This window comes from Cladophialophora bantiana, assembly GCF_000835475.1.
Source record: "Cladophialophora bantiana CBS 173.52 unplaced genomic scaffold supercont1.4, whole genome shotgun sequence".
Lineage (NCBI taxonomy): Eukaryota > Fungi > Ascomycota > Eurotiomycetes > Chaetothyriales > Herpotrichiellaceae > Cladophialophora > Cladophialophora bantiana.
In genome coordinates this window covers 45,679-67,850 of record NW_015971578.1, presented here as the reverse complement: position 1 = coordinate 67,850, position 22,172 = coordinate 45,679, and the positions used below count along the sequence as shown (strand labels likewise).

At 52.8% G+C, this 22,172-nt stretch overlaps 7 protein-coding genes across 7 annotated transcripts; 4 read left to right on the top strand and 3 right to left on the bottom strand.

The window, feature by feature from the left end:
* Nucleotides 1–300: 300 nt before the first annotated feature.
* Z519_02836 (uncharacterized protein) lies at nucleotides 301–2,958 on the bottom strand (the record flags this gene model as incomplete). The annotated part of the gene is made up of 1 exon (XM_016760591.1): nucleotides 301–2,958. One exon carries the CDS (start codon nucleotides 2,956–2,958, stop codon nucleotides 301–303), a length of 2,658 nt encoding a protein of 885 aa, XP_016622441.1.
* Nucleotides 2,959–4,614: 1,656 nt separating this feature from the next.
* On the bottom strand, nucleotides 4,615–5,914 carry Z519_02835 (uncharacterized protein; the record flags this gene model as incomplete). Its single annotated transcript, XM_016760590.1, has 2 exons — nucleotides 4,615–5,694; nucleotides 5,858–5,914. The coding sequence occupies 2 exons, from the start codon at nucleotides 5,912–5,914 to the stop codon at nucleotides 4,615–4,617; spliced, it is 1,137 nt and encodes a 378-aa protein (XP_016622440.1).
* Nucleotides 5,915–6,852: 938 nt separating this feature from the next.
* Z519_02834 (uncharacterized protein) lies at nucleotides 6,853–7,909 on the bottom strand (the record flags this gene model as incomplete). The annotated part of the gene is made up of 3 exons (XM_016760589.1): nucleotides 6,853–7,430; nucleotides 7,493–7,570; nucleotides 7,627–7,909. 3 exons carry the CDS (start codon nucleotides 7,907–7,909, stop codon nucleotides 6,853–6,855), a joined length of 939 nt encoding a protein of 312 aa, XP_016622439.1.
* Nucleotides 7,910–12,963: 5,054 nt separating this feature from the next.
* Nucleotides 12,964–14,028, top strand: Z519_02833 (uncharacterized protein; the record flags this gene model as incomplete). Its single annotated transcript, XM_016760588.1, has 1 exon — nucleotides 12,964–14,028. One exon carries the CDS (start codon nucleotides 12,964–12,966, stop codon nucleotides 14,026–14,028), a length of 1,065 nt encoding a protein of 354 aa, XP_016622438.1.
* Nucleotides 14,029–15,921: 1,893 nt separating this feature from the next.
* On the top strand, nucleotides 15,922–18,180 carry Z519_02832 (uncharacterized protein; the record flags this gene model as incomplete). Its single annotated transcript, XM_016760587.1, has 1 exon — nucleotides 15,922–18,180. The coding sequence occupies one exon, from the start codon at nucleotides 15,922–15,924 to the stop codon at nucleotides 18,178–18,180; it is 2,259 nt and encodes a 752-aa protein (XP_016622437.1).
* Nucleotides 18,181–18,732: 552 nt separating this feature from the next.
* Z519_02831 (uncharacterized protein) lies at nucleotides 18,733–20,106 on the top strand (the record flags this gene model as incomplete). The annotated part of the gene is made up of 1 exon (XM_016760586.1): nucleotides 18,733–20,106. One exon carries the CDS (start codon nucleotides 18,733–18,735, stop codon nucleotides 20,104–20,106), a length of 1,374 nt encoding a protein of 457 aa, XP_016622436.1.
* A 275-nt stretch (nucleotides 20,107–20,381) lies between these two features.
* Z519_02830 (uncharacterized protein) lies at nucleotides 20,382–21,068 on the top strand (the record flags this gene model as incomplete). The annotated part of the gene is made up of 1 exon (XM_016760585.1): nucleotides 20,382–21,068. One exon carries the CDS (start codon nucleotides 20,382–20,384, stop codon nucleotides 21,066–21,068), a length of 687 nt encoding a protein of 228 aa, XP_016622435.1.
* Between the last annotated feature and the right edge of the window lie 1,104 nt (nucleotides 21,069–22,172).

Here is a 22,172-nt window from a genome sequence, read left to right as displayed (position 1 = left end):
GCCTCTCTTCATCATGTTCCAAGTTCTCCAGTCTCGCCACAAAATATGAAGAGCCGTGGTATTTTTAGTGTACAGATGTAGAAAATGTGACTACAAGCCCGAAGCCCTGGAGATAATGTGGACTGAGAGGAGAAGGCATGACTCCAACGTCCGTGGGTATCGTTAATGCAAATACACCATGCGTCACTTACGGAACTTCCCTTATAACCTCGAAGACTGGCAAATTCAATCTCTTGCAACTGGGTTCTAGTTCCTAATTGCCACCTTTTTCGTCCTTGACATCCGTTTCTTCGACCGCATTCAGAGATCAGTCTGGCCAGGAGCTGGCTTCATACGGTTCTCACCCAGTCGCTTCACCAATTCCAACGCTGCCTTGACGAAGGTAGGAAAGTCCGGCTGCGCCAACGTGGGAGCGGACAGCAAAGGTCGCTCAGCGAGGCGAAGCTCTTGTCTCGTAGCAACCGCGCCAGTATACGTGACGTGGTCCAAGCAAAGGTTTGCTGCTGGCTGAGGGCTGTGCTTGGACATGGACTTGAGGCTAGACTTGTTCTTCGGGAGCCTGGAAGCCGAGTCGACTGAGAAGAGCCGCGAATCAACGTCAACAACATCCACTGATCGGAGAATATATTCCTGCTTCTTTTCGGCCATCCCGGGCGTGCTCTTCTTGCTTTCTGCCTCCGCCGCGTCTCGAGTTCCGGTGTTTTCATCTTGGGTGACAGCATGCTGGATCCGTTTGTGCGCGTCCAACAAACTGTGATGGACCTGCAGAGTGAGAAATGGTAAAAACACCCAATCTGACGAACCGCGGGCTTGCGCATTGCCGATATAGCCACGCAAGGCATTTATCAAGAGTTGGGCAATGTCAGTCTCGGAAGATCCAGGGTATATGAGATCTTGCTTGAGTTGCTGAGTGAATTGAACGTCGATGTCGTTCTGTGGACACAGCACCGTAAAATGATTTTCATGGTGAATTGCCGTTACCCGAATGATTTTGAGTCGAGGTCGTTGTCCACCGATGGATTCACCGGCGGTGACATATATTTCAAAAGTCGGCAAGCCTTTCGAAGTTGAAATCGGTAAGAGCTCCAGGCGCAGTATCGCGCGGGCATTTTTGTCTACATCCTTCGAGGCCTCCGGTGGCGCTTGGGACCAGGATTCCATGAGCGCAAGGTGCTGTGCCAGGAATGGTCCTCCTCCCACGAAGCGCTTCATTTCAGCCCCCTGTGTTGGGGCTGTCCGCTCTGATAGTGCTTCTCTTTCATCTTCACCATGTGCATCTTGGGCATTCGATGTGATGTCGGAAGGAGGCTCATGGTTCACGACATTCGATGCGTTCCTCTGAACCTGGGAAAAACCGTCCTCTGCTCTTTGGTCCTCTGTTGATGAATTGTGCTCGCGAATGTCAGACTTTTCAGGTTTACAACCTCGTGCTGGGACAGCGATTGTCGGCCCACCCTGCCCCTCCGCTGAGCCAGTGTTGTCTTTATCGACACCACCTTCGACTGCTCGTGGAATCTGTTGTATCAAAGCCTGCCCAAACCTAGCGGCCACATCATAGTAAAGTTCTTGTCGGTTGCTAGCATTGTGAATCCTAGTGCTTGGGTCAAATATCTCTCGCAAACCTTGCAGAAGTGGTGCGAGTGCGGTAGTCTTGCGATTAATAGCATTCGAAGTCTTCGAACTCGGGAAACTAGATACCAGCCTCGCCCACTGAGAATGATGTAATATCGCAGGAAATTCAGACGGAGTTGGGAAAGGCTGAAGCGCGGTTGCTGATATGCCCACCGGTGGCCAGATGGCTGACTTCTCTGAAATATTCTCTGTTGGAACAGAAAGCAAGATCTCCCGGCGAGCCTGGTCAGCACCACGGGGGTTTCCAAGGTGGACAATTCTGATACATTGCTCGTCCATCCCAATATTCAAGCCTTGGTATTTTCGTTGGATCGATTTCAGGTACGCGTTGAGAGAGTCCCTCGAAGCGGGGTCGTAGTACATGGCATAACGGGATCCCTTCAGTTGTATGACAATTTGTCCCAGATTTTTTGTGTATCGAGAAATCCTTTGTAGTGCTTGCTGAGCATTGGATTTGGATCCCATCGCTCTAATCCTGCACTGAGACGGATGAACATCGATTTGAACATCTAGCTCCTCGGCGATTCTTTTCAAGGGCTGACTAGGATGCATCAACAGGTGGTCGAGCTTGACGGGTTCCCGCAGAGAAAGGACCATCTTCGACTGTTTACCAGAGGGGGCGGAAGACTCATCTTGCACCGGAGTGGTGAAGCCCCAGACTTCTTCGACCAAGTACTTGATGATTTCCCTCTTGTTGCATTTCTCGAGATCCTCTGGCGAAGAGAGGTTGCCTTTGCGCAGACGGATGTACTTTTTCAATTGCGCTTTTTGAAACCCGCTGGCCAGATGCCTTTTCAGGGCTATCCATTCGTGCTTTTCGAGTTGTCCGCGCATCTTGCCAACCAAGGAACGAACCTGCTCAATGTTCTCTGCCAGTTTCTGCCCGCTGAGCGGGACGTTCTCCGAGTCGATGGACTCTTGCAATGTACTTCCTAGCATCTTTTCCGTTCCTTCATCCTTGGGAACTTGCGGTATTCGCCGATCTCTCGTAGGCAGGAGCAAAACCTCTGCGGGTTTTCCAAGGGAGTTGACACCGAGTTGGGCGGTTGGTTTGGGCGTCCATTTGCGAAACCTCAGGCGCCGGACACTGGGCCGAGGTGGGCTTGTCGGTTCGGGCTGAAAATTGCTTTCAGAGAAATTTTTATTGTCTTTGTAGTCGTCGGCGACTTCTTCGTGTATCAGCGGGTGTGTCGCTGCAGTCTGCCATCGTCGCGGTACACAACGGTAGACAGACTCTGCGGCTCCTGGTGAATTGAAGTTGGCCCTGGCAAGATTTCTCTGGCATCGCAGGCAGACATGGACCGGTTTGGTCGCACGAGCTAACATATATGACGCGCATTAACTGTCACAGCTATGGCCGATTGATCAAAGGTAGTAAACTGAAAATTATTTGGCAGTAGATTGAGACGCAACGCATTCTCCCGCGACTGGAAAAAAGTCTCGCCGGGAAACAAACTGCTCTAGCCTCACGTGCGACTTGTCTACAAGTCCAAGTAGATCTCTCAATGACTAATCAGAGTCAAGGGATGTTCGACCAATTACAACGCTGAGCCGCGGCAGTGATCAGGAGTGCTGACGTCACTTTTGCAGAAAAGGAAAGAAGTACTAAGCCGAAATAGGTCTAGTCATTCTGATCAGCCTGAATGCCTGAAGAAACGTTCAATCGAAATCAGAAGTAGAAACGGAATAAAGAGAGAGAGAGAGAGAATATCCATTCCTCCACGAAGGAGCGAAGCTCAAATCATGCATATACCCCCACTCGCCCATCGTTCAGCCAAGTCACGCACCCCATTCCAGGTTCGCAAAACCAATCACCTCGAGTGCTTGGAACACCCTTCTCCCCCAGTTTAGAGCGCATCTAACACCACCTCATGTTTACTTCATCAAACATTCTCTGCAAAGCCCAGGACCGGAAGAATGGAGTCAGACCTTCGGCGACCTCTGTGGGGACAGCGCAAAGTTCCAGCCTCAGTGGCAGCTCTTTCGACTATTCGCAAGGCTGGGATGGTGAAACCATGGACTCTCGTAATCCATCGTCGCCCCACACATCCAGCAAACGAAGTCGTGCTGCTGATAGAGAACCAGTCTCCCGAGCGCACAATTAAAACGCTCACCATAGCGGCGGAAACGACTGACGACCCCACCGCGTCCGTCATGGCTCTTTCGCTTGCCCCTGGTACCAGCGAAAACTGGCTGAAAACGCGTCGTGTCTCGACAACAGAGAATTCGGTGACTTGGAGGCTATCCGCCAACACCTGGCCCAGAAGCAATCCTCGCCGTAATATTATGGCCCTTCCCGTGGGCTCACATTCGACGATAGCACGCGCCATCACGAACTCAGAGTTCAAAAGTGCAAAGCCAAGTAACCCCTATCGAAGTTTGTAGGCGTCACGACTCAGATGCGGCATTACTGGGGCGGGAATGCAAGGACACTGAACCGACGCACCGTTCGAGCGAAAACCAATGGCTCCAAATGTTTGCATTGCTATTTCGTCCGCCGCGCCAGTCAAAATGGGCATGGCCAGCCGCCCAGGCCAACATCCCAAGGCCGAACCTCTTGCTCGTCCTGCATCCCAACCCGGACCGCGAGACCCCATATTCTCTGCTACCATGAAGACGACAGACTCCACATCTCAGAAGAATCGTCCTGTGTGCACAATATGCGGAAGCTTCCGGATTTCGCGAGCAACGGTACCGTCAGCTCTCACGTTACTTCGGTGAACTCGGATGAACAGCCCAAATACAGGTGTCCGCATTATGGCGTTGCGTTCAATCGGCCTTTCAGCATGAGGAGACATGCTTTTTGCTATTGCAAGCCACCGGTTTATACTCATCTTGGGGCAGAGGATAACGAGCCACGCGAGCAGGTCAGATGGGGATACAACAGGCAAGGACCCCCACGCTCCGCCTCAAACGCATATCCGCCATCGAGGGGGATAGAGCATATTTCAGGAAGTAGTTCTGCCTAGTGATGATGGATTATCATCTTACTCGGACTTGCCAACTCCGCAAATCGTCCCTTAGGTCAAATTCGGTAAACTCGTGATAGTCGGGTCGATCACGCCGTCGATGGTCCTGCGGACTGGCGTGGACCTGCTGCTCGATACTCGATCGGCCACTCACGGCGCTTGTTGCAGCTGTTTGCAGAGTGGGAGAATCTCGACTTGATCCCCGTCGGTGCCCCTGGCCGTGGCCCTGCCCGCCAGCGGCCATCTGGGGCGTCAATAGCTGACGCGGAGTGACGGGTCGTCTTGGCTCATCGCTTGAACTGCTGCCATTCTCTTCGCGCGAACCGAGCCGGGTGTGCTGTTGTTGCTGCTGCTGTTGCTGCTGTTGGTTGGCCTTGCTGCTCGACGGCTGCGCCCGTCTTCCGTCTCCTCCGGCAAATAGGTTCTCGATCAATTTATCTGGGGGGAGTTCTCCGGCTTGACAAGCCCACGTCGCCGCCAGTGTTCTGCGGTAAATGTCCTGGGCTTCTGATAATTCTCTCGTTTTGCTGGTGATGCTTGGGATATCGTCTCCTTCTCCAGCCTCGGTAGTCAAAACACCGGCGATGCCTCCGACCACCATGGCCGACCTCAGTGGAGGCGCAATGAAATTCGAGTCGCCCTCGGTCTGCCTCATTTTGATCCCGATCTTGAGCGTGCTGTTGACCTTGCTGTCCTGCAGTAGATATCTCCTAGTAATGCTCCCGTCATCGGCCTCATCCTGCGGATCGCGGTCCGACGGCGACAGGTCCGCGAGGCGGGTATACTCGGCCAGGTTGAGTTTGACATTGCCCAGGTGAACGCGACCGCCTCTTCCGCCCTCCTGGAACTCCTGCAGTACCTCAAAGTGGATGTCACACTCTTGCAGCATGCCCGTCTTGTCGATGGTCAGGCGCACGGGAATCTCCTTGCAGTAGTCCCATGTCGCCTTGTGTTCTTCGATGGGCGCCTTGTCGGTGCGCCCGCGGTGCTCGGCCGCGTTGGACGACGAGAGGTGCCACCGCACGCACGCGGTGCCATAGATCAAGGGAATATTGGTCAGGTCGATGATGCGGAGGGTGAGGTCGAATTTGGGCTAGAATGAAGAAACGATTATCACCTCTCGATTAGCATTATATCCATTGTTTGTGAGAGAGAAAAAAAGGCAGTGATGGGAGGGGGGTTAGGGTGGTGAAGGAAGAGAAATTTGCTCGCTTGCGGTGGGGAGCGGCGCATGGCATATACATCACAATACATACCTTTCGATTCTTGGGGACTGAGAATGCGAGATTGATCAGCGCTTGCTTCCGCAGCATGTTCCTCACAGCCAGCATAGAGGAAGATTACAATCAAGATGCTTTTCCACGGCGACCACCACGACGACAATCATCGTCATCGTCATCACCCACCCCATCGATCAGTCAAAAAGGGAAGAAAAGAAACAACTCACCAAAGGCTTGCATGGTCAAGGAAGCGCACGGGACGTCACCTTGTTTTCACATGAGCAGTGACCGAGAGCGAGAGCGAAACAAAGCCAGATCCGCGTCCGTGAGCGAGTGAGTGAGTTTCGTTGTTAGTGGGTTCCTTCCATTTCCGGCCGCCGGCCGCCGGCACCGTGTCTGTCAGCGCGCGAGAGAGTGAAGGAGAGAACAACCGGAATACGCAGAATTGCGTATGTAGGTAGCTAGGCGATGCGAGACAGATAGTTATGGAGGGGAGGGGAACTGGGACGTCGGATAAGCTTGTGAGAATCTTGTTGGAACAGGTGGAGTTTGTTTGGTTCCGTAATAGCTTGGTCTGTGTGGATGTGCATGTGGATGATGCAACCAAGCATTCAGCCAAAACCAAGGAGCCAGCAAGTCAGCAAACCACCGGGCCGGACGGACGAAGCGTATTACCCACCGAGGACTCGGTCCATACGAGTTGCTCCGAGAACTTCCATCGACGACTACACACACGCACCAAGTACCGAGTCCATATCATTTGTAGTATCACGACTGCCCTGTTCGTTTGGCGGCGCGTTCACTCTGCTCTCTCCTCTCTCCCCTCTCCTCTCCGGTCTCCATCTATGTATCTGTCTACCTGCGGAGTAATCTATGTCTAGCGCCCCCTAGCCCTCAAAACGCCCCGTACAAGGACACCAAAGTCTCACCCTAATTCTAGTAATAATATAGACTTCGAATAGATAATAATCCCCGATCCCTCGGCCACAGCACCATGCTATGCCGTGACCCCGACCATGCCGAATCTCCAGTTAAAACTTGTGCACTTCTTCCTTGGTGTATCCCAGTTCTCCGAGGATTCCGCCCAGGCTGCCTTGCGTCCATCCAAAGCCGCCCTTGGCGCCGGCCACCGCTTCGATCATGGCTGGCGGCCCGCTGACGAGAACCTTGACGTTCCGCTCCTTCATCTTGTGGGGCATCACCTGGCTCAGCATGGCCTTGTTCACGTACCCCTTGTGGTAGAGGCCCTCATTCTCTGGCGTGGTCTTGCCAACGGTGTAGGTCCTGGTGAAGCGGTCGGGGAACTGCTGCGCCAGTTGGTCGAATTCGGATTTCAGCAGGATATCTTCCTCGGTGTTGTTCGCGTAGACAAGCGCGATCTTGGTCTTGTCCTCCGGATTGTCGAGGATCGCCCGCGTCAGCTGGTAGATGGGGGTGATGCCGGATCCACCGGCGATGAAAGTCATGGCCGAGTACTGATTCGGCTTGTAGTCAAACTCGTGTAGTGGCTTGAACAACATCGAATCCCCCGGTTTCAGAGAGTGCATCTTGCCGGATCCCTTGCCGTTAGGATACTTCTTGACCATGAACGTCACATATCCGGGTTGGTCTTTGCACGTGGTAAATCAGCCCCAAGAGCCCATTGCAGCGAAAGAGATTAAGAAGACTTACCATTGGCGCTGACAGGCGTGTATGGTCTGAAGACTGGAATCCAGGCACCCTCAGGTGTATGTCTGGTCAAGAGAGATGCTGTACAAGAGTCAGGAGATCTGGCTTCCCACGGTCAACTGATGGTTCATACTTACTGACTGGGGGGATGCCGGTGATTGATGAATCGTCAGGTAAAGCAAATGTCAGTCTCTTGACGTTGTGATTGACCATTTCAGCCTTTTCGAGCTTGAGCTCCGTGAAGCCTTTCCAATCCATCTTCTTCAAAGCAGCCTTGGCATCCGACGGCGGTGGTTCGGCATGAACTGTGTTAAAATGGAAGAAGGTCGTGCTCCAATAATGACAGGCAGTATAGCCAGCTGTGGCACCGACCGCGGCAACACCGGCAGCCCTGAGTGAAGGACGGATATATGCTGACATATTGATCCAGTTGACTAGAATGCTGGAGAGCTAGAGACAATGTCGAATACTGTCGAGCGAGAAAATAAAAAGAGCTGTCCCTTATCGACAAGAAAGCTAGAAAGTAGGCCTTCAGGGGGATGACAGCTGCTACCCCTAAGTTGAAAACCTAAGTAGAAAAATGCCCTCAAATCAGTGAAAGAAGTACCCGAAACCCCCAACGCTACAATGAAGAGAGAGATCCGCAAAGGAAGACAAAGACAACGGCCCAGAGGAAACCTCGAATATGACGAAAGTCGGTGGGAGGGAGAAACTTGAACAGGTTGTTCGATATTTTTTTTGGGTGAAAAGGGAAAAGCTTCCACTCAGCACATGTCGGCGGACGGTCAGACCAGCTCCGACGCCCAGAGCTGATTGGGCTGGAAGCCGCACGTGCCAGAGGATAATTCTCTGAAAAGGGTCGGCAAAAGGCCAGGCCAGCCGGCCCTACGGATCTAAAAATACCCTGCCACCAGCTGCTTGCTTGGCACAGCCTTGGAGCCTTTTGCCCCCTTTTCCCCTTCTTCCCTTTTGCCCGGACTAAGAGTTTCCTTCCAGCCAGCAAGGCTGTCGTGGAGAAGGGGAGAAAAAGGTCCTTTACAAAAGAGAGCCTCAGCCTCGTCTCAGCTGGTGAATCACTATTCGGGGTGGTCCAGCACGCATACTTATAGTTCAGGGTCCAAGTTTCATCTGTGGGCAGCCTGTGCCGACCTTCTCTCATTGATGGCACTTCAACAGATACAGCATGAGGAGACTAAGCCATGACTGATAATATCTTTTGGACCAACGAGGGCCTTGGGCTTGTCTCCCTGTCGCACTGTCAGTTATCGTTCAATGCAGCAGCATTCCACCGCGGATAATACAGTCAAATGCCTGTTAAACAGCACACACTTGGTGAGAGGTTTCATGACATGCTCGAGTTCACCGAACGATGGCGATTCCCCAAAGAGGCAGCCACTTGCCTTCTTTACTTCTACCTCGTCAACCACTTCTACTGAAGGTAGTGATGCGCCCCGTTGCCCCAACCCTGCATGCTGTGTTGCTCAGACAACATTCTCAGCGAAGATGTCTAGCAGTGAGAAGGTGGCATCGAACAGATCTTTGATCAGTTGTTGCATTGTTAATGGGACCAGCACCATCGTACCACATTTCGTTCACCCCATTTTGAGGCGTACAGTTAGAAAGTGTTACAAAAGGTCCCTAGAGGCCCACGTCGCACGTGGCGGCCATCGTGCGCATTCCTCGCCTACCGCCTTGTCCTACTAGTAAGACGGAGGCGAAGGAGCTGTTGTCGTCGCGCCGACCGGATACCCTGTCCACTGGCGGCAATCAATAGCGCGCTCAGTCACTCATCTGTCAATTTTCGGTATCAATGACTAGACAGTTGACGTTTCTCGCAGCATTGTTTATGCACTCCCTGAGTGCTGGAAAGTGCCTCATCCGTTCGCGCTCTTTGGGTGTCATTGAAAACTCTGTCACGCTGGGAGCTGAATGCAGGTGAGCTCAGCTGAGATTGCAACTAGCAGCGTACTGGAATCCAGGCAGACAGATGAAACATAGTGACCATGGCGCCAAACATGAGACTCACCGGCAACCAAATCCGCGCAAGGACGTGACACCTCACTTGACTCCAAAGTTTGAATAGAATAACTCAAAAGAGACTTGGCATGGCTCACAATCAATAGTAGTCACCTCAGTGTCAAGTCGAGACACGCATTCATAACAACAATCCAGGTTCAGTTGAGGAACCGTTGGTCAAACAAGTCAGTGCCTTTGTCGGTCGCTGGTTGCAATTGCGTAAGACAGCCAAAGGTCTGGTGGACATGACCATTTTGGGATGATTAGCCGCTCGGAGATGTGCACAACAGGCCTGCATAGAAACAATGACCTGATCCCCAAATAGATGTTCCAGCGGTCCCGCATCCTGCGTGGGTGGGTGCTGCGTATCGTCATCCTTTCATGACGAACTTTTGGTTGTGTTTTGTTTTCCTAGCAAGATGTCAGAGGTGAAGACGTCTCTGATGATCCATGGTGCAAAGCCTCACCCGAAGCGTTGCAAAAGGTACGGCAGAGCAAGGCAGGGGGACTCGGTGCATCCACGTGATCGGACTGACCGATAGGGCAGTACCGAGTAATCGTTAAGGCGACGAGGCGATGCGGGCGAAGTGGCCCACGCCGTCCTTGTTTCCATCACTCTGCACGTGCACCGCCACAGGCCACGACGGCCACACCTAACACAGGACAGGGACCGCCCTGTTTCCAACCTCGCCTTCCCCGGCCATCGATCTCATCACCATCTTGCCTCTCGAAGAACGTTTTCCCTCTTTTTCCAGCACCAGCACTGTCATCACTGTTTGGGATCCCTGGGCTGAAACATGCGACTTGTCGATCTAGAAACAATGTCGGCGGCTGCTGCAACAAACTTGTACTTTGCGTCTCCTGCACCGTCCAGCCAAGTCCGTTCATCGTGCCAGCAGGTGGGCACGGCACCAAAGATTGTCACATGATGCTAGATGGTCAGGTCAAGAAATGTGTGCAGCCAATAGGAGGACGTAGCAGGGATGGTGAGATAGAGTACCACACCAACGTTCGTGACTAGCAGCCAATGCTTTTGCAGAAGTGCCTTCTGACAAGGGATCATCTCAGCTGTCCTCCACGAGCTAACTCGGGCGGATTTACAACAACCAGCCATCTCATGTCAACGACTGGTTGAGCATTCTTGACCGTCCACCAGTCATCAAACCGCCCGAACCCAGCCAGGCATGAATTTTTGAACTTGTGCGATGGACAAGCTTGTGGGTTCTGGATTCTCTTGGAGACCGAGACCGAGAACCCTGGAGAGTTCAAAGGCTGACTTATATGTGCTGAAACAAAGGGCCTCGTACCACCAACTCGGCTCTGCAAATCGCATTGTCGGGCGACTAAGGGTTCCTGATCTCTTGAGACAGTCGACCCGGCCGTGGAATACGTAAAGCTTTTGGAGTTTGTGCATGTGTCTACGAGTACGCCAACGGCGAGAACAGGAGAGCTCACTCCCTCCCCAGCCTCCCACGAGACCACCAACCGGCTACGTGAAGAAGTGCGTCCAGGGATCCAGGAGCCCGGTTCAATGTCCTACCTGAACCGTGATTGAGCAAGTGATGAGATTGAAGGCTGCTTGGGTGGCCGTAGCTGATAATCACCGTGCCTCACGCAAAAAAGTGCCATGCATTTACGAAGGAATCCAGACGCCAGGGCCTTGGGCCGGGCACGATGACAATCTGAAGGCATCTTGGGCGGCCTCGGAACAATCAAGCAGTCTTCTAGAAGTGGAAATCATATCGAAGCACTACTTCGTCGGGGGCAGCCGTGTCAACGGGCGGGCTTGCGAGGGTTGTCTACCAGTGAATTGGGAGAATGGGGATATTGACCGTGTGCGGCTTGCTGATCCAGACGCCATGACAGGGCCAGGACCAGGAGGCTGGATATGGGCGGAAGTTGGAAGATATCGGGGCGGAAGGGGGGGGGGGGGCGTAGGGTGAGGCCAGGATCAATTTCCGCACACGTCTATGACTACATGTTTGACGAAGTCTTGATCAAACTTGACATTGGCAATCATATGCTGGTGCGCTTAAGTGAGCATGTTTGATTTCAAGCAAGATGGGCGTGCTCGAGCAGGCCACCAGTGGCATGGCGAGGATGGGGGTGAGGAAGGGCGAGAGGAGCGTCTGATCTTGCATATGCAACTAAATCAATTCTGTCCTTGTGTCCTTTCTGTCCAGCTCGGAAGAAGGGGCTGAGCTGGAACATGCGCGAGACTTTTGATGATGACGAATGGCCAGTGGCAGGGCCCAGACACACATTGTCCTTGGAGAGTCGATGCTCAGCAGGGACCAGAGGGTCGAACGTGCAGTAGCGTAGATGCAAGTTGCAGGTCAGGTCTAAGGATCAGGATCAGGTTCGTGTCCAGGTGCCGGTGCCGGTGCAGGAGAAGAGGCCCCCATGCGTAAGCGGGACGCAATGCAGCAGCCATGCAGCATTGGGCGAGTACCGAGTAAGTGACTTGTGGATTGCTGGCAGAGAGGCAAAAAAGAATCCCAAGAGGAAAAAGTGGAAAAGTGGAAGCTGGGCGGGGCTGCTGGATGCTGGATGCGAGGAGAGAGAAATGGGGAAACCTTGATTCTCGGCCTCGCCTGCGCCAGACTCTCTTGACACTCTCAGTCAGTCTTGACTTGCCTCTCACTTGCCTCTCACTTGCCTCTCACTACTCCTCTCTCGTCCCGCTGCGCCTCGTCGCTTTTGCCCTCTTTTCGCTGTTTGCCGAATTCGCCTCCCCTCTCCTTCTCTACCTACGCAGACGGTGCTGCTGATGATGACTGATTTGTGCGTTCGCTTCCTCCCTCGCTCCATCCGGAAACACCCCCATGGCGTCCCGTGGCATCCCATCTCGCTCATCCCTACCTAGTACCGAGTAATGATGCCTCAGGCCCGTCCTCGTAGTCCCCTTCTACCTCTCGTGTTGCTGATGGAGGGTGGAAAGAGACTCATATCCACAATTTTCCTCTTCCACCCATGTCTCCATCCAACTGCATACCGCTTGCTGCGCCTGACCGGGCCAGGTCCCCATTCTTAGCTCTACCGTCTTCAGCCTATCACTTCCATAGATGACTCTTCTCCCTTCGCTGGATATAAGGTACGGCTCTCTCCTCCTTCTATCTCTTTGCCCTTTTCGTCATCCCCGCCTTCCCGCCCTCTTCCCTCTATCACCACCACCACCTCCTCTTCCCTACCACTTCATCTCCGAACCCTCTCTGCAAGGCGCGCACACTACTTCCCTCGTTGGGACCGCCCAGAGATACACTTCCGTCGTCCGCAATCATTCATCCAATTTGCCCTAACTGTCTTTACATCATCTCTGATATTATCTCGTCGCTTCTGCCTGGTCAGCCCTTCCCTCCCCGTTGTCGAATGTCTCTGTGAGAAAAAGAAAACAAAAACCCAGCATCTCCCCCGTAGTAGGAGAGATAGTTTCATCATACAAAGTCCATTAACTCATAATGCCGACGATATTATTACCCGCCTCGGCCGCCGCCTTTGCGCCGCGATCAACCTGCAACGTGGTCCTCAATACGAAAGTCGAGCCATGGCTGACGGCCACTCTCAAGCGAATCAACAAGATCAAACGACCGCTCAACAGTGTGCCTCAACATACTCGATGTCTGACCGAGACTCTGTCGTCGCCCAATGCCATCTGGTCACTGTGCTCATTAATGGTGCCCAAAGCGCCCGAGTCAGAGTTAAAGAAAGATCCGAATCCTCTGGTGGAAGCATTGTTCAACTACCAACTCATCCACATCGAGGCCTATGTCGTCCACGTCGACATGGTTTCACAGAACGAGGTTGCTTTCAAGCTGACGACAGACACCATTGATTCGCTGATCGAGTATCACAAGGAAATCTTCTCGGTCGACACCAACGCCAACACCTGGGACTGGTCCGACAAGGAGCAACAGCTCAAGAAATTGCAGGAAGAGTTTGTGCAGGCGGCCAACAAATTTGTCTACCGGACGAGTGCTCTTGCTCTGGAGGGCATGGAGGAAGATGGTGCGGGCGAGCTGCTCTGTGGCCGAAGCGACGAAGTGCGCACCGCCATCATGGGTCTCTTCGTGCCTCTTCTCCCTCCACCCCCGAGGATCGTCGACGTCATCCGCCCTACTCCTCTGCTCCCCAGCTCGACCGGCACCGAGCAGTGGTGGCCGTCACAACACCTGCAAGCCATACAGCCCGCTCCGGTCGAGGCATGGAAGATTGTGCCTTCAAGCCCAAGCCCTGTCTCATCTTGTGATTCACACCACAATATTTGGTCGAGCGTGGGCGTGAACGAAATCCAACTTCCATCTCCGGCCCCCTCCTTCAGTCAACCTTACTCAACAGCGGCATACAATACATCTCAATACTACAGCGCCCCTGCCTACAGCTCTCCTACCACAACATCGTCATTCGCCCCGCTCCCTCTACCAAGCATGCTCACTCCGCAGCCCTGCAGTACCTCGGCGGGCCTGAGCACTTTTGGGTGGGATCGTTACCAAGAATACACGATGCCCTATGCCACGGCCATGTAATCGATATCGGAATCAGGAACATCTCCCTTTCCGTCTCGCCTGCCCAAATATTCTTCCAAGGTTGATGGCCGTCAACCAGCTGTCTTCATGAGAACATCGCCCAGTCGGCTGACAGGAAGCGGCACGGGTTTGCAGGAGCAGAGATCTTGAGCATTTGAGCAAGGAGTTATTTGATCGAATTTTAGCGACACAAGGATACCACTCTGCATTTGACACGGACTATACGGGACACGGGACATGGGATAATATTGGGACAGGGTTGATCTTCCAGCAAGCGTTGTGATTTGTTTTCCTTTTTTTTTTGGTTTGGCTAATCTCCTATGTTGAGTATTAGTTTGGGTTTTGGACTATACATCAGCGGCAGGTCTGGCTGGATGGAATACAGAGATATCCCTGGGTTGGATACAGTCCCGCATTTTCGCAAGATCGGAATGCCTCGCGGCAGGTTTGCAAGGTTTGGGATCTCTTTTGGCAATGCCGTGGTGACATGCAAAGTGTTGCAGCGTGCGAGGCGAGTCCTCTGCGCTGCACAACTCTATCACCTGTTCCTCCTACATCTGATGGTGCACGGGTTGGCACTGAAGGGAGTGGGAACAGCGGCAGGGTGGTGAGGCGTCGCGTCTGGCATGTGACGACTGCTGCCTTACTGCGCTATATCTGTTTGGAGGTTCCGAGGACCTGATCGGGGTCGTGTTCGATGGCACGTCTGTGGCGTGTGCGGGCTTTCCACTCGGGTCCGTGACTCGAGTGGGCGACTACGAGAACTGTCTTTGGTTCCTCAGATACGATGGAGTGTGGTTTATAGGGTCATCTCCTATATCCTCGGCCTGGTGTCGAGGAAGCTTGCTCCACTGGCTGGAGAGGAATCGGATGCTGGATCTTTTGAGGTGTCGGCCTCAATACATAAAGATAATCTAAAACAAATGCGAACATCTTCTCTAGCTTTTCACCTCTGCATTCACCGCCTGTTCGTTAATTCCTCGTCTGTTCCTCTATTTCACGTCTCTCGCAGGTTAATCCCCGCAGTGTCGAAAATAGATACAATTGTAGTCCGGAATACATAGATCTCCGTCTGACGGCCCCCTTGTGACTGTATCTAGATCGGAAGAAGCCACCAGGCTGTAAGGCTCTAAAGAACCAGGGTGACTGGGGGCCGAATGGATGTCTACGTACGAGTACCTAGGTTGGTGCTCCATAGAGAGCGGGTGGACGGGCTGGAGGGGTGTCGAGCATACAGGAACCTGGGAAGTGCAGCCGACAGCCACACTGAGAATGGTGCTGGTTAGTTAGTCCGCAGTTAGCCACAGGTAGACGATTAGGCTCATAGGCTAACGAGCCACGCCCCGGACTCGCCTAAAGGCGCCTATGACGATGGCCTTCAAGCCTCCTGGGCATCAAGGCTGGTCCAGCCTAATTGAAGCCCGATCGCCTGGTCCCCCACTAAAACCAGTCACATACCGACCGCCCTGGGTCTCCCCTATCCTTCCAAGAGTGCGCCCAGCCGTCATCGTCACATTTACCCTCGACGGCGCGCGGCACTACCATGAACCGGGGGAATTCAACGGCCCGCTGCTCAGTCATCATAAACACCTTCTGATATCAGCGTGTCCGGGACCATTTACTACTTCAAACTGCTGTCCGGACCCCTTCCCACACGCATTGACTTCCCAAAGCTCGGATCAGATGCGGTGTAACCAAGCTCGCCGTCCTTTCCGTTAAGGACTGGCTCCATTTACATCCCGCTCTCAAATAAATCACAGTGACAGCATATTTCGTTGCCCCTCATATGCCGCAATGTCCATCGCATGAACACTCCCGTGTCGATACAGCTCTTCACTCACAAGCAGGCAGAGCCTTTCAATTGCACAGTCCCCCCGGGAGATCCGCTCTACCATGGTGAACCTCCACGACTCCCTCAAGGCTCTTGCCCCATGCAAATTCTCCGACGTCCCGCAGAAGCAGGAAGAGTTGGATCCCTTCTTATCCGACCTCTTCTCCCAAGTCCAGACGATAGTCGAGTCCATACCTATCCCCGATCCTGACCCTTCACACCGCCATCGCTCGCATACTACGGGATCGATCGCCGCCGACAATGCCTCCGAAATGTTCATCTCGTCTGCGCGGAGCCCTCCTCCAGCTCCAGAATATTCGACCCTACAACACGAGTGGGGAAAGCCGATAAAGCTTGGGGCGAAAGAGAACCCGCTGGGTATAGCGGTCTACAAATTACCTAGCAAGGATGGAAAAGGCTCGTGGTTTGCTCGAAGGAGTGTGCATGAGGGACTGGGCTTCAGTCGCTTCAAACGCGGCTTTGAGCGGGAATTTCCAACTTCGCTCGCTGTCCAAGGTAAACCCGGGGAAGGGAATATCAGAGGTATAGGTGCGGAAACGAGGGTCGAAGAAATCACAGTGCCGAACCGCGGGAAGCTCGAAGTATATCGTCTCAGTGCTCAATTTCCAGGTCCTACTACTCCACGTGATTTCGTCACTCTTCTGGTTACCTCATCCAAGGCAATTAAGCACCATGGGGAGTCTCATAAAGCGCCTGATCTGGCTCCACGCCATTACATGATCATCTCTAAACCGTGTGACCACCCGGAGACGCAGCCCAGGAATGGCTTCATCCGTGGCCAGTATGAATCGGTAGAGTTCATTCGCGAGGTTCCCAGAAAGCTGAAATCCACCATGTCATCGACGGATTTGGGTCATTTAAGCCACCACAGAGCACCTTCACCGTCGCTCGAGAAAGACGTTCTGAGACAGAACGCAGAGAGGCGGGCAACGGATGCTGACCAGCACCACCAGGGGGACCATAGGCACTTGAGCGTCGATACTCATGGCTCAGGACTCAGAGAGCCTTCCCCAGGAAGCAGGAAGAGGAGCGTTACGGTTGATGCACCCAAAAGTCCTATCAGGACCCCGGATCCCGCCGAGCCCTTTGACCCCGAAGAGAACCCCGTTGAATGGATCATGGTTACTCGAAGTGATCCGGGTGGCAGCGTTCCGCGATTTATGGTTGAGAGAGGCACTCCTGCGAGCATCTGTGCAGACGCCTTGAAATTCCTGGACTGGGCATGTCAAAGAGAAGACGACGAGGATGACGTTGACAGAACTGAACATCGGCCTAATAGCCAGCGTCGTGCGAGCTTTGCCAGCTGGGAAGCCAACGGGACCCTTGCTGGGATTAAGGAACACGAAGAGAGTTTTCAGCTCCTTGGGCAGTCACCACCCAGCACACCCAAGGCTTCCGCTACTTATGCATCACCATTAAACAATGGCGATAACAGCGAATCCCTGCTCGATTCGCCGTCATCACCTTCCCATATAACAAATGCCGTGACGGAGACCATTAACTCCTACACTCCACAGGCAGTTCGCGAACATCTACCTCAAATTGGACACAATGACGCCGAGGTTGACCAAGGTATAACCAAAGAGGACATCCAGCAAGGGGATAATCCAGATGGTGACGACGATGACACCTCTACAATTTCAACCACTTCATTTGCCTCTGCCGACTCACATCTGACGTCCGAGGAATCACCTTCGGTTTCTTCCAAGTCCCTGTCAGAACAGACTGAAAGCCAACTCCTCCAGCAACATGACAAAGAAATGGCCAAGCTCTCGGAACGCAAGGCTGCAATGGACGCCAAATTTGCAAAACAGCGGGAAAAGCTAACCAGTCAGGCCAATAAAGACACCGAGAAAGAACAGCATGCTTTGAAAAAGGCCGAGGTGAAACACCAGCGTGAACTCAAGAAACGTGAAGAAAGATATCAGAAGGAGGTGGCCAAACTGGAGCAGAAAAGAAAGAGAGAGGCGAAGAAATTGGAGGAGAAGAAACGCAAACAGGTTGACAAGGACGAAAAGTCACGTTTGACCAGAGAAAGGGACGAAGCAAGAGCCGAGCTGGAGCTTCTGAAAAAGGAGCAGGAAATGCTCACTCGCCAGATCGGAGAATTGCAGAGAGAAAACACCACACTGACAGCCCGGATAGGGAAGCTCGAGGGAAGCGCAACTTCGGTTGACAGTCCACTTAGCGCCACCATTAGATTTAGGGCCATGACGATGGGACACGAGAATCGCGGACGGAGTTCCAGTCTGATAAATCGGAAGAAGGACAAGGGGGAAACGGGCAGTCAGCATTCATGATAGCCGGATGTACAGAGGGTATACCTTTTCCGACTATTCTTATCTTGAAGGAAAAAAGTTCGAGGGACGGACCAGGCAAAGTATCCAAGGACGGGTCTGGGAATGGCTGGCTATCTTCATTGGACTTTATGTCTCTTGGTGCCAGATTTTGAGCGAGGAATGATTGAGTCAGTGATGTGTATATATGCAATGACTGAATCTTGCACGGTCGGACCTCGTCGCGACACAGCCTGATACGAGTTTCCACGTGACGCACTTCATCCCTATTGATTTCTGGAGCGGGCTCGTTCACGCGAGCTTCACTTCACCTCGCCATCATCATCAACCAACATTCCTGCTTCGAAACACATCTTCCACAATTTCCTGATGTTGCAAAGGCGTCAATTTCGCCATGCTAGAAAATATATGTTATCGCCCGTATCATCTGGCCTCAGAGCGGACATTTCCGCCGTCCACGGATTTGTTTGGTCTCTAGAAAAGTGAGGAACGAAGCTTAGACAGGTACACCCCCATCCTCTGAAGTCATAGATCTTGTTCAGAAGTTGTGTCAATATGCCGCTACCTCACTCTAAGCCTATGCCACCATATTGGCTCTCGTACACTTCCAAACTGTCGAAACACTGGACGACCGAGGACCTCCCTCAAGAGGCAGACGTCGTGGTGATCGGTTCAGGCTACGTCGGCGCTGCATCTGCCTACCACATCCTGGAGAAGGAGGATGCTGGCACGCGACCGTCGGTCGTCATACTTGAGGCCCGGGACGTGTGCTCGGGGGCCACGGGACGCAATGGGGGGCACCTTAAGCCCGATGTCTATCTGAATGCGGCTATCTACGAAAAGATGTTCGGGCCGCAAGTAGCTGAGGAGCTGACAAAATTCGAAGTGCAGCAGGTCATGGACGTCAAGAGAATGGTCGAGAAGGAGCAGATTGACTGTGATTTTGAGCTCACACGCGCCATCGACGTGTTTGTGGACCGTCGAGTGGCCGAACCCACGGTCGCAGCGTATAAGGACATGAAGGCCCGAGGATACCGTTTCCCCGATGACCTCCACTTCATCGAGGATCCCAAGAAAGCCGAACAAGTTTCCGGAGTCAAGGGAGCGCTGGCAGCCTTCACGTTTACAGCGGGATCCATCTGGCCTTATAAGTTGGTCTCTCATCTTCTGCGCCGCTGTCTGGAGTGGGGAGCGAACCTGCAAGCAAATACTCCGGTTACAGCGATCTCGAGCTCACCCGGCAGCGATGGCCGGTGGGTCCTGAGCACTCCTCGCGGCGAGATCAAGGCGGGCAAAGTCGTCCTGGCCACGAACGCATATCTCTCGATGTTGATGCCAGAATTTCGCGACAAAATCACCCCGGCCAGAGGAGTCGCGTGTAGGATTGCCGTACCGAGGCAGGGAAGGATGGCTCCTCACCTGAACAACACCTACGGCATCAGGTACGGGCCCCAAGAGTACGATTATCTAATCAGCAGGACGGATGGCAGCATCGTCGTCGGGGGCGCAAAACAGGTTGTCCTGCTGAACGACGACTACTGGCGTGACAACATTGATGATTCACAATTGATACCCGGCGCCGAGGAATACTTCACTGGGTACATGCAGCGGATGTTCCACGGTTGGGAGGACTCCCAAGCAAAAATCACGGACATTTGGACGGGCATTATGGGCTACTCTGCAGATCTCATGCCCTGGGTTGGAGAGATCCCTGGAAAACCCGGCATCTTCGTAAACGCAGGCTTCACCGGTCATGGAATGCCGCGAATACTCGGATGTTCTGCGGCGATCGCGTCGCTTGTCCGAGGGGATATAAAACACATGAGCCAGACAGGGTTACCGGCGCCGTATTGGATCAGCAAGGAAAGGTTAATGTCGAAAAGAAACATCGCTCGTGAGTACATGGCAGGCTCTCGACCTTCACTATGAGCGGGATAGCGAGCTATGCCTAGAGTCGTTAGCCGGGTTAGTAGCCAAGTCTGTCCGTACAATGGGATTGGACGACCTGTTTCAGCTTCTACCTACAATGTCAGGCAGCAGACCCTGGACTTATGTCTATAAAAGTGCTCAGCTCCCCTGACAAAAGGGGTTGACTCTGCACCCATCTTACCTACCACTACTAAGTTACCTCATCGCATTTCGACTCTCTCTGCCCTCCAATTCAAATCTGGTTGAACTCTTGAGATCTGTTGACGTCACGGCAAATGGCTCCGACTGTGATCCATATTCAAGGTCGCGCCACTATCAGCACAACTGCACAGCGCGCCGTGCTTGACATCCACGCATCTGACAACGGTCCGGACAAGAACGCAGTCTCTAGCAACGTGGTCTCGACAGTGAAAAGCATCCAAGCTGATCTGGACCAACTCTGCCCGAGGCTTGAGAATGGAGTTATATCACCCTCAGCGCCAGTGAGCTTCTACTCGATCGCATCGCTTTCCATCTCGGCGGCCGACGAATATGACAACCGCGGCCACCGGCTAGAGAAGAAACTCTACACAGCCGGCTCCAACATCGCCATCCATTTCCGCGATTTTGCTTGCCTGGGAGAGATGGTCGTCCGCCTGTCGCAGATACCGTATGTCGAGCTTAGAGGTATCGGCTGGCACCTCATGGACGCACAGAAAGCTGAGCTAGACGAGCAAGCGCGGTTGCAGGCGCTGGAACATGCTATGTCGCGGGCGCAGGCATACGCACAGACCATCGGTCGAGAGAAAGTCACCTGCATCAAGATTGACGACGCGGAGGAATCCTGGCCCACCAGCCGCGTTAGACAGACTGCGAGGAGGGCGACCAGCGCTTCGACGTTCGGGGTAGGCGTGGGTATCGACTTCGAGCCGCAGCTTGTCGACGTCAGTGCCTCGCTGTCTGTCGAGTTCCACGCCGAGTAGCTGCTGGTGGTTGAAGCTGAATTCGAGCTGGGCAGCCTAGGCCAGCCCACTATGTGGAGGTAAGGGTGGTAGAAATGCGTCCTGCTCTACCCACCTCCAAGGCGTGTACGCCGTATGTGTAACGTCTTTATACGGTCTTTCGTCGGTTCGAGGGTCTTGAGACGTTAAGTCCTTTTCCTATCGCATCTCTGGATAGGGTTTCAGGTATCAATGGCGATTTCAAATAGCCCTTGGCAGTCTGTCTCTAGTCGATTCGACGTTCGATACTTTTCTAAGTCGATATAGTACTGGTATCAGTACTAGACGTAGAGAGTTCATGGATAGTCTCCAATACATCATTGAAGAATTAGTATTTAATACTGTCTCCGAGATGTTTCTTAAGAAAGTTCATATCGATTTAGCGGAGGTGAGAATGCTTCGGGGCGTTTCTAATACTACTAGTATACTAAAGCGGTCTGGGAGACATTCCACGATGTCTCCAAGGAAGAATTTTCCGATTCTAAATTAAGACTATCTAAAGATAGGAAGTTACGGTCACTCTACGATAGGGACGCATCACGGCTGTAGAAAGGTCGCTACATCTATGTAAGATCTACCAATGTATACAAATACAGTCGTAATTGTAGAAAGAACTTAGAACGAACGCTCCTTCCATTTAAGGGATCAGCAGATCAAGATTGTAAGCGAATGGTGTCTAGAAACGCGTCACTGAAACGTCCTAATCGGGTAGTGGAGCTAAACTTTTTTAGGCCATTCAGGAATCTTGGAAGTAGTAGTTCTACCGAGCGTAATATGGTGACAGATCTAATTACTAGTGACTATCCTGAGCGGCCACAACGCTGAACCGGATTGCCGTACGAAGGATTGTCTAAACGTTGAAGGTTAGTAAGGTTCTGGGGATGTTGACAACCTGAGCATGGGTCATGTGACGATCGGAGACGAGTGTCAAGAGAGAGATTCGTGACCCGGTCCTTCCGCGTGTGGTTACTTCTATTTATTATTATAATAAGTTAGTAGTAGTAATAGTTACGTCCGAGTGTCCCTCCTCCTATTTCATTTATCATCGATCAGCATCCGAGCACCCCGCAGCATCAATTAGGCACC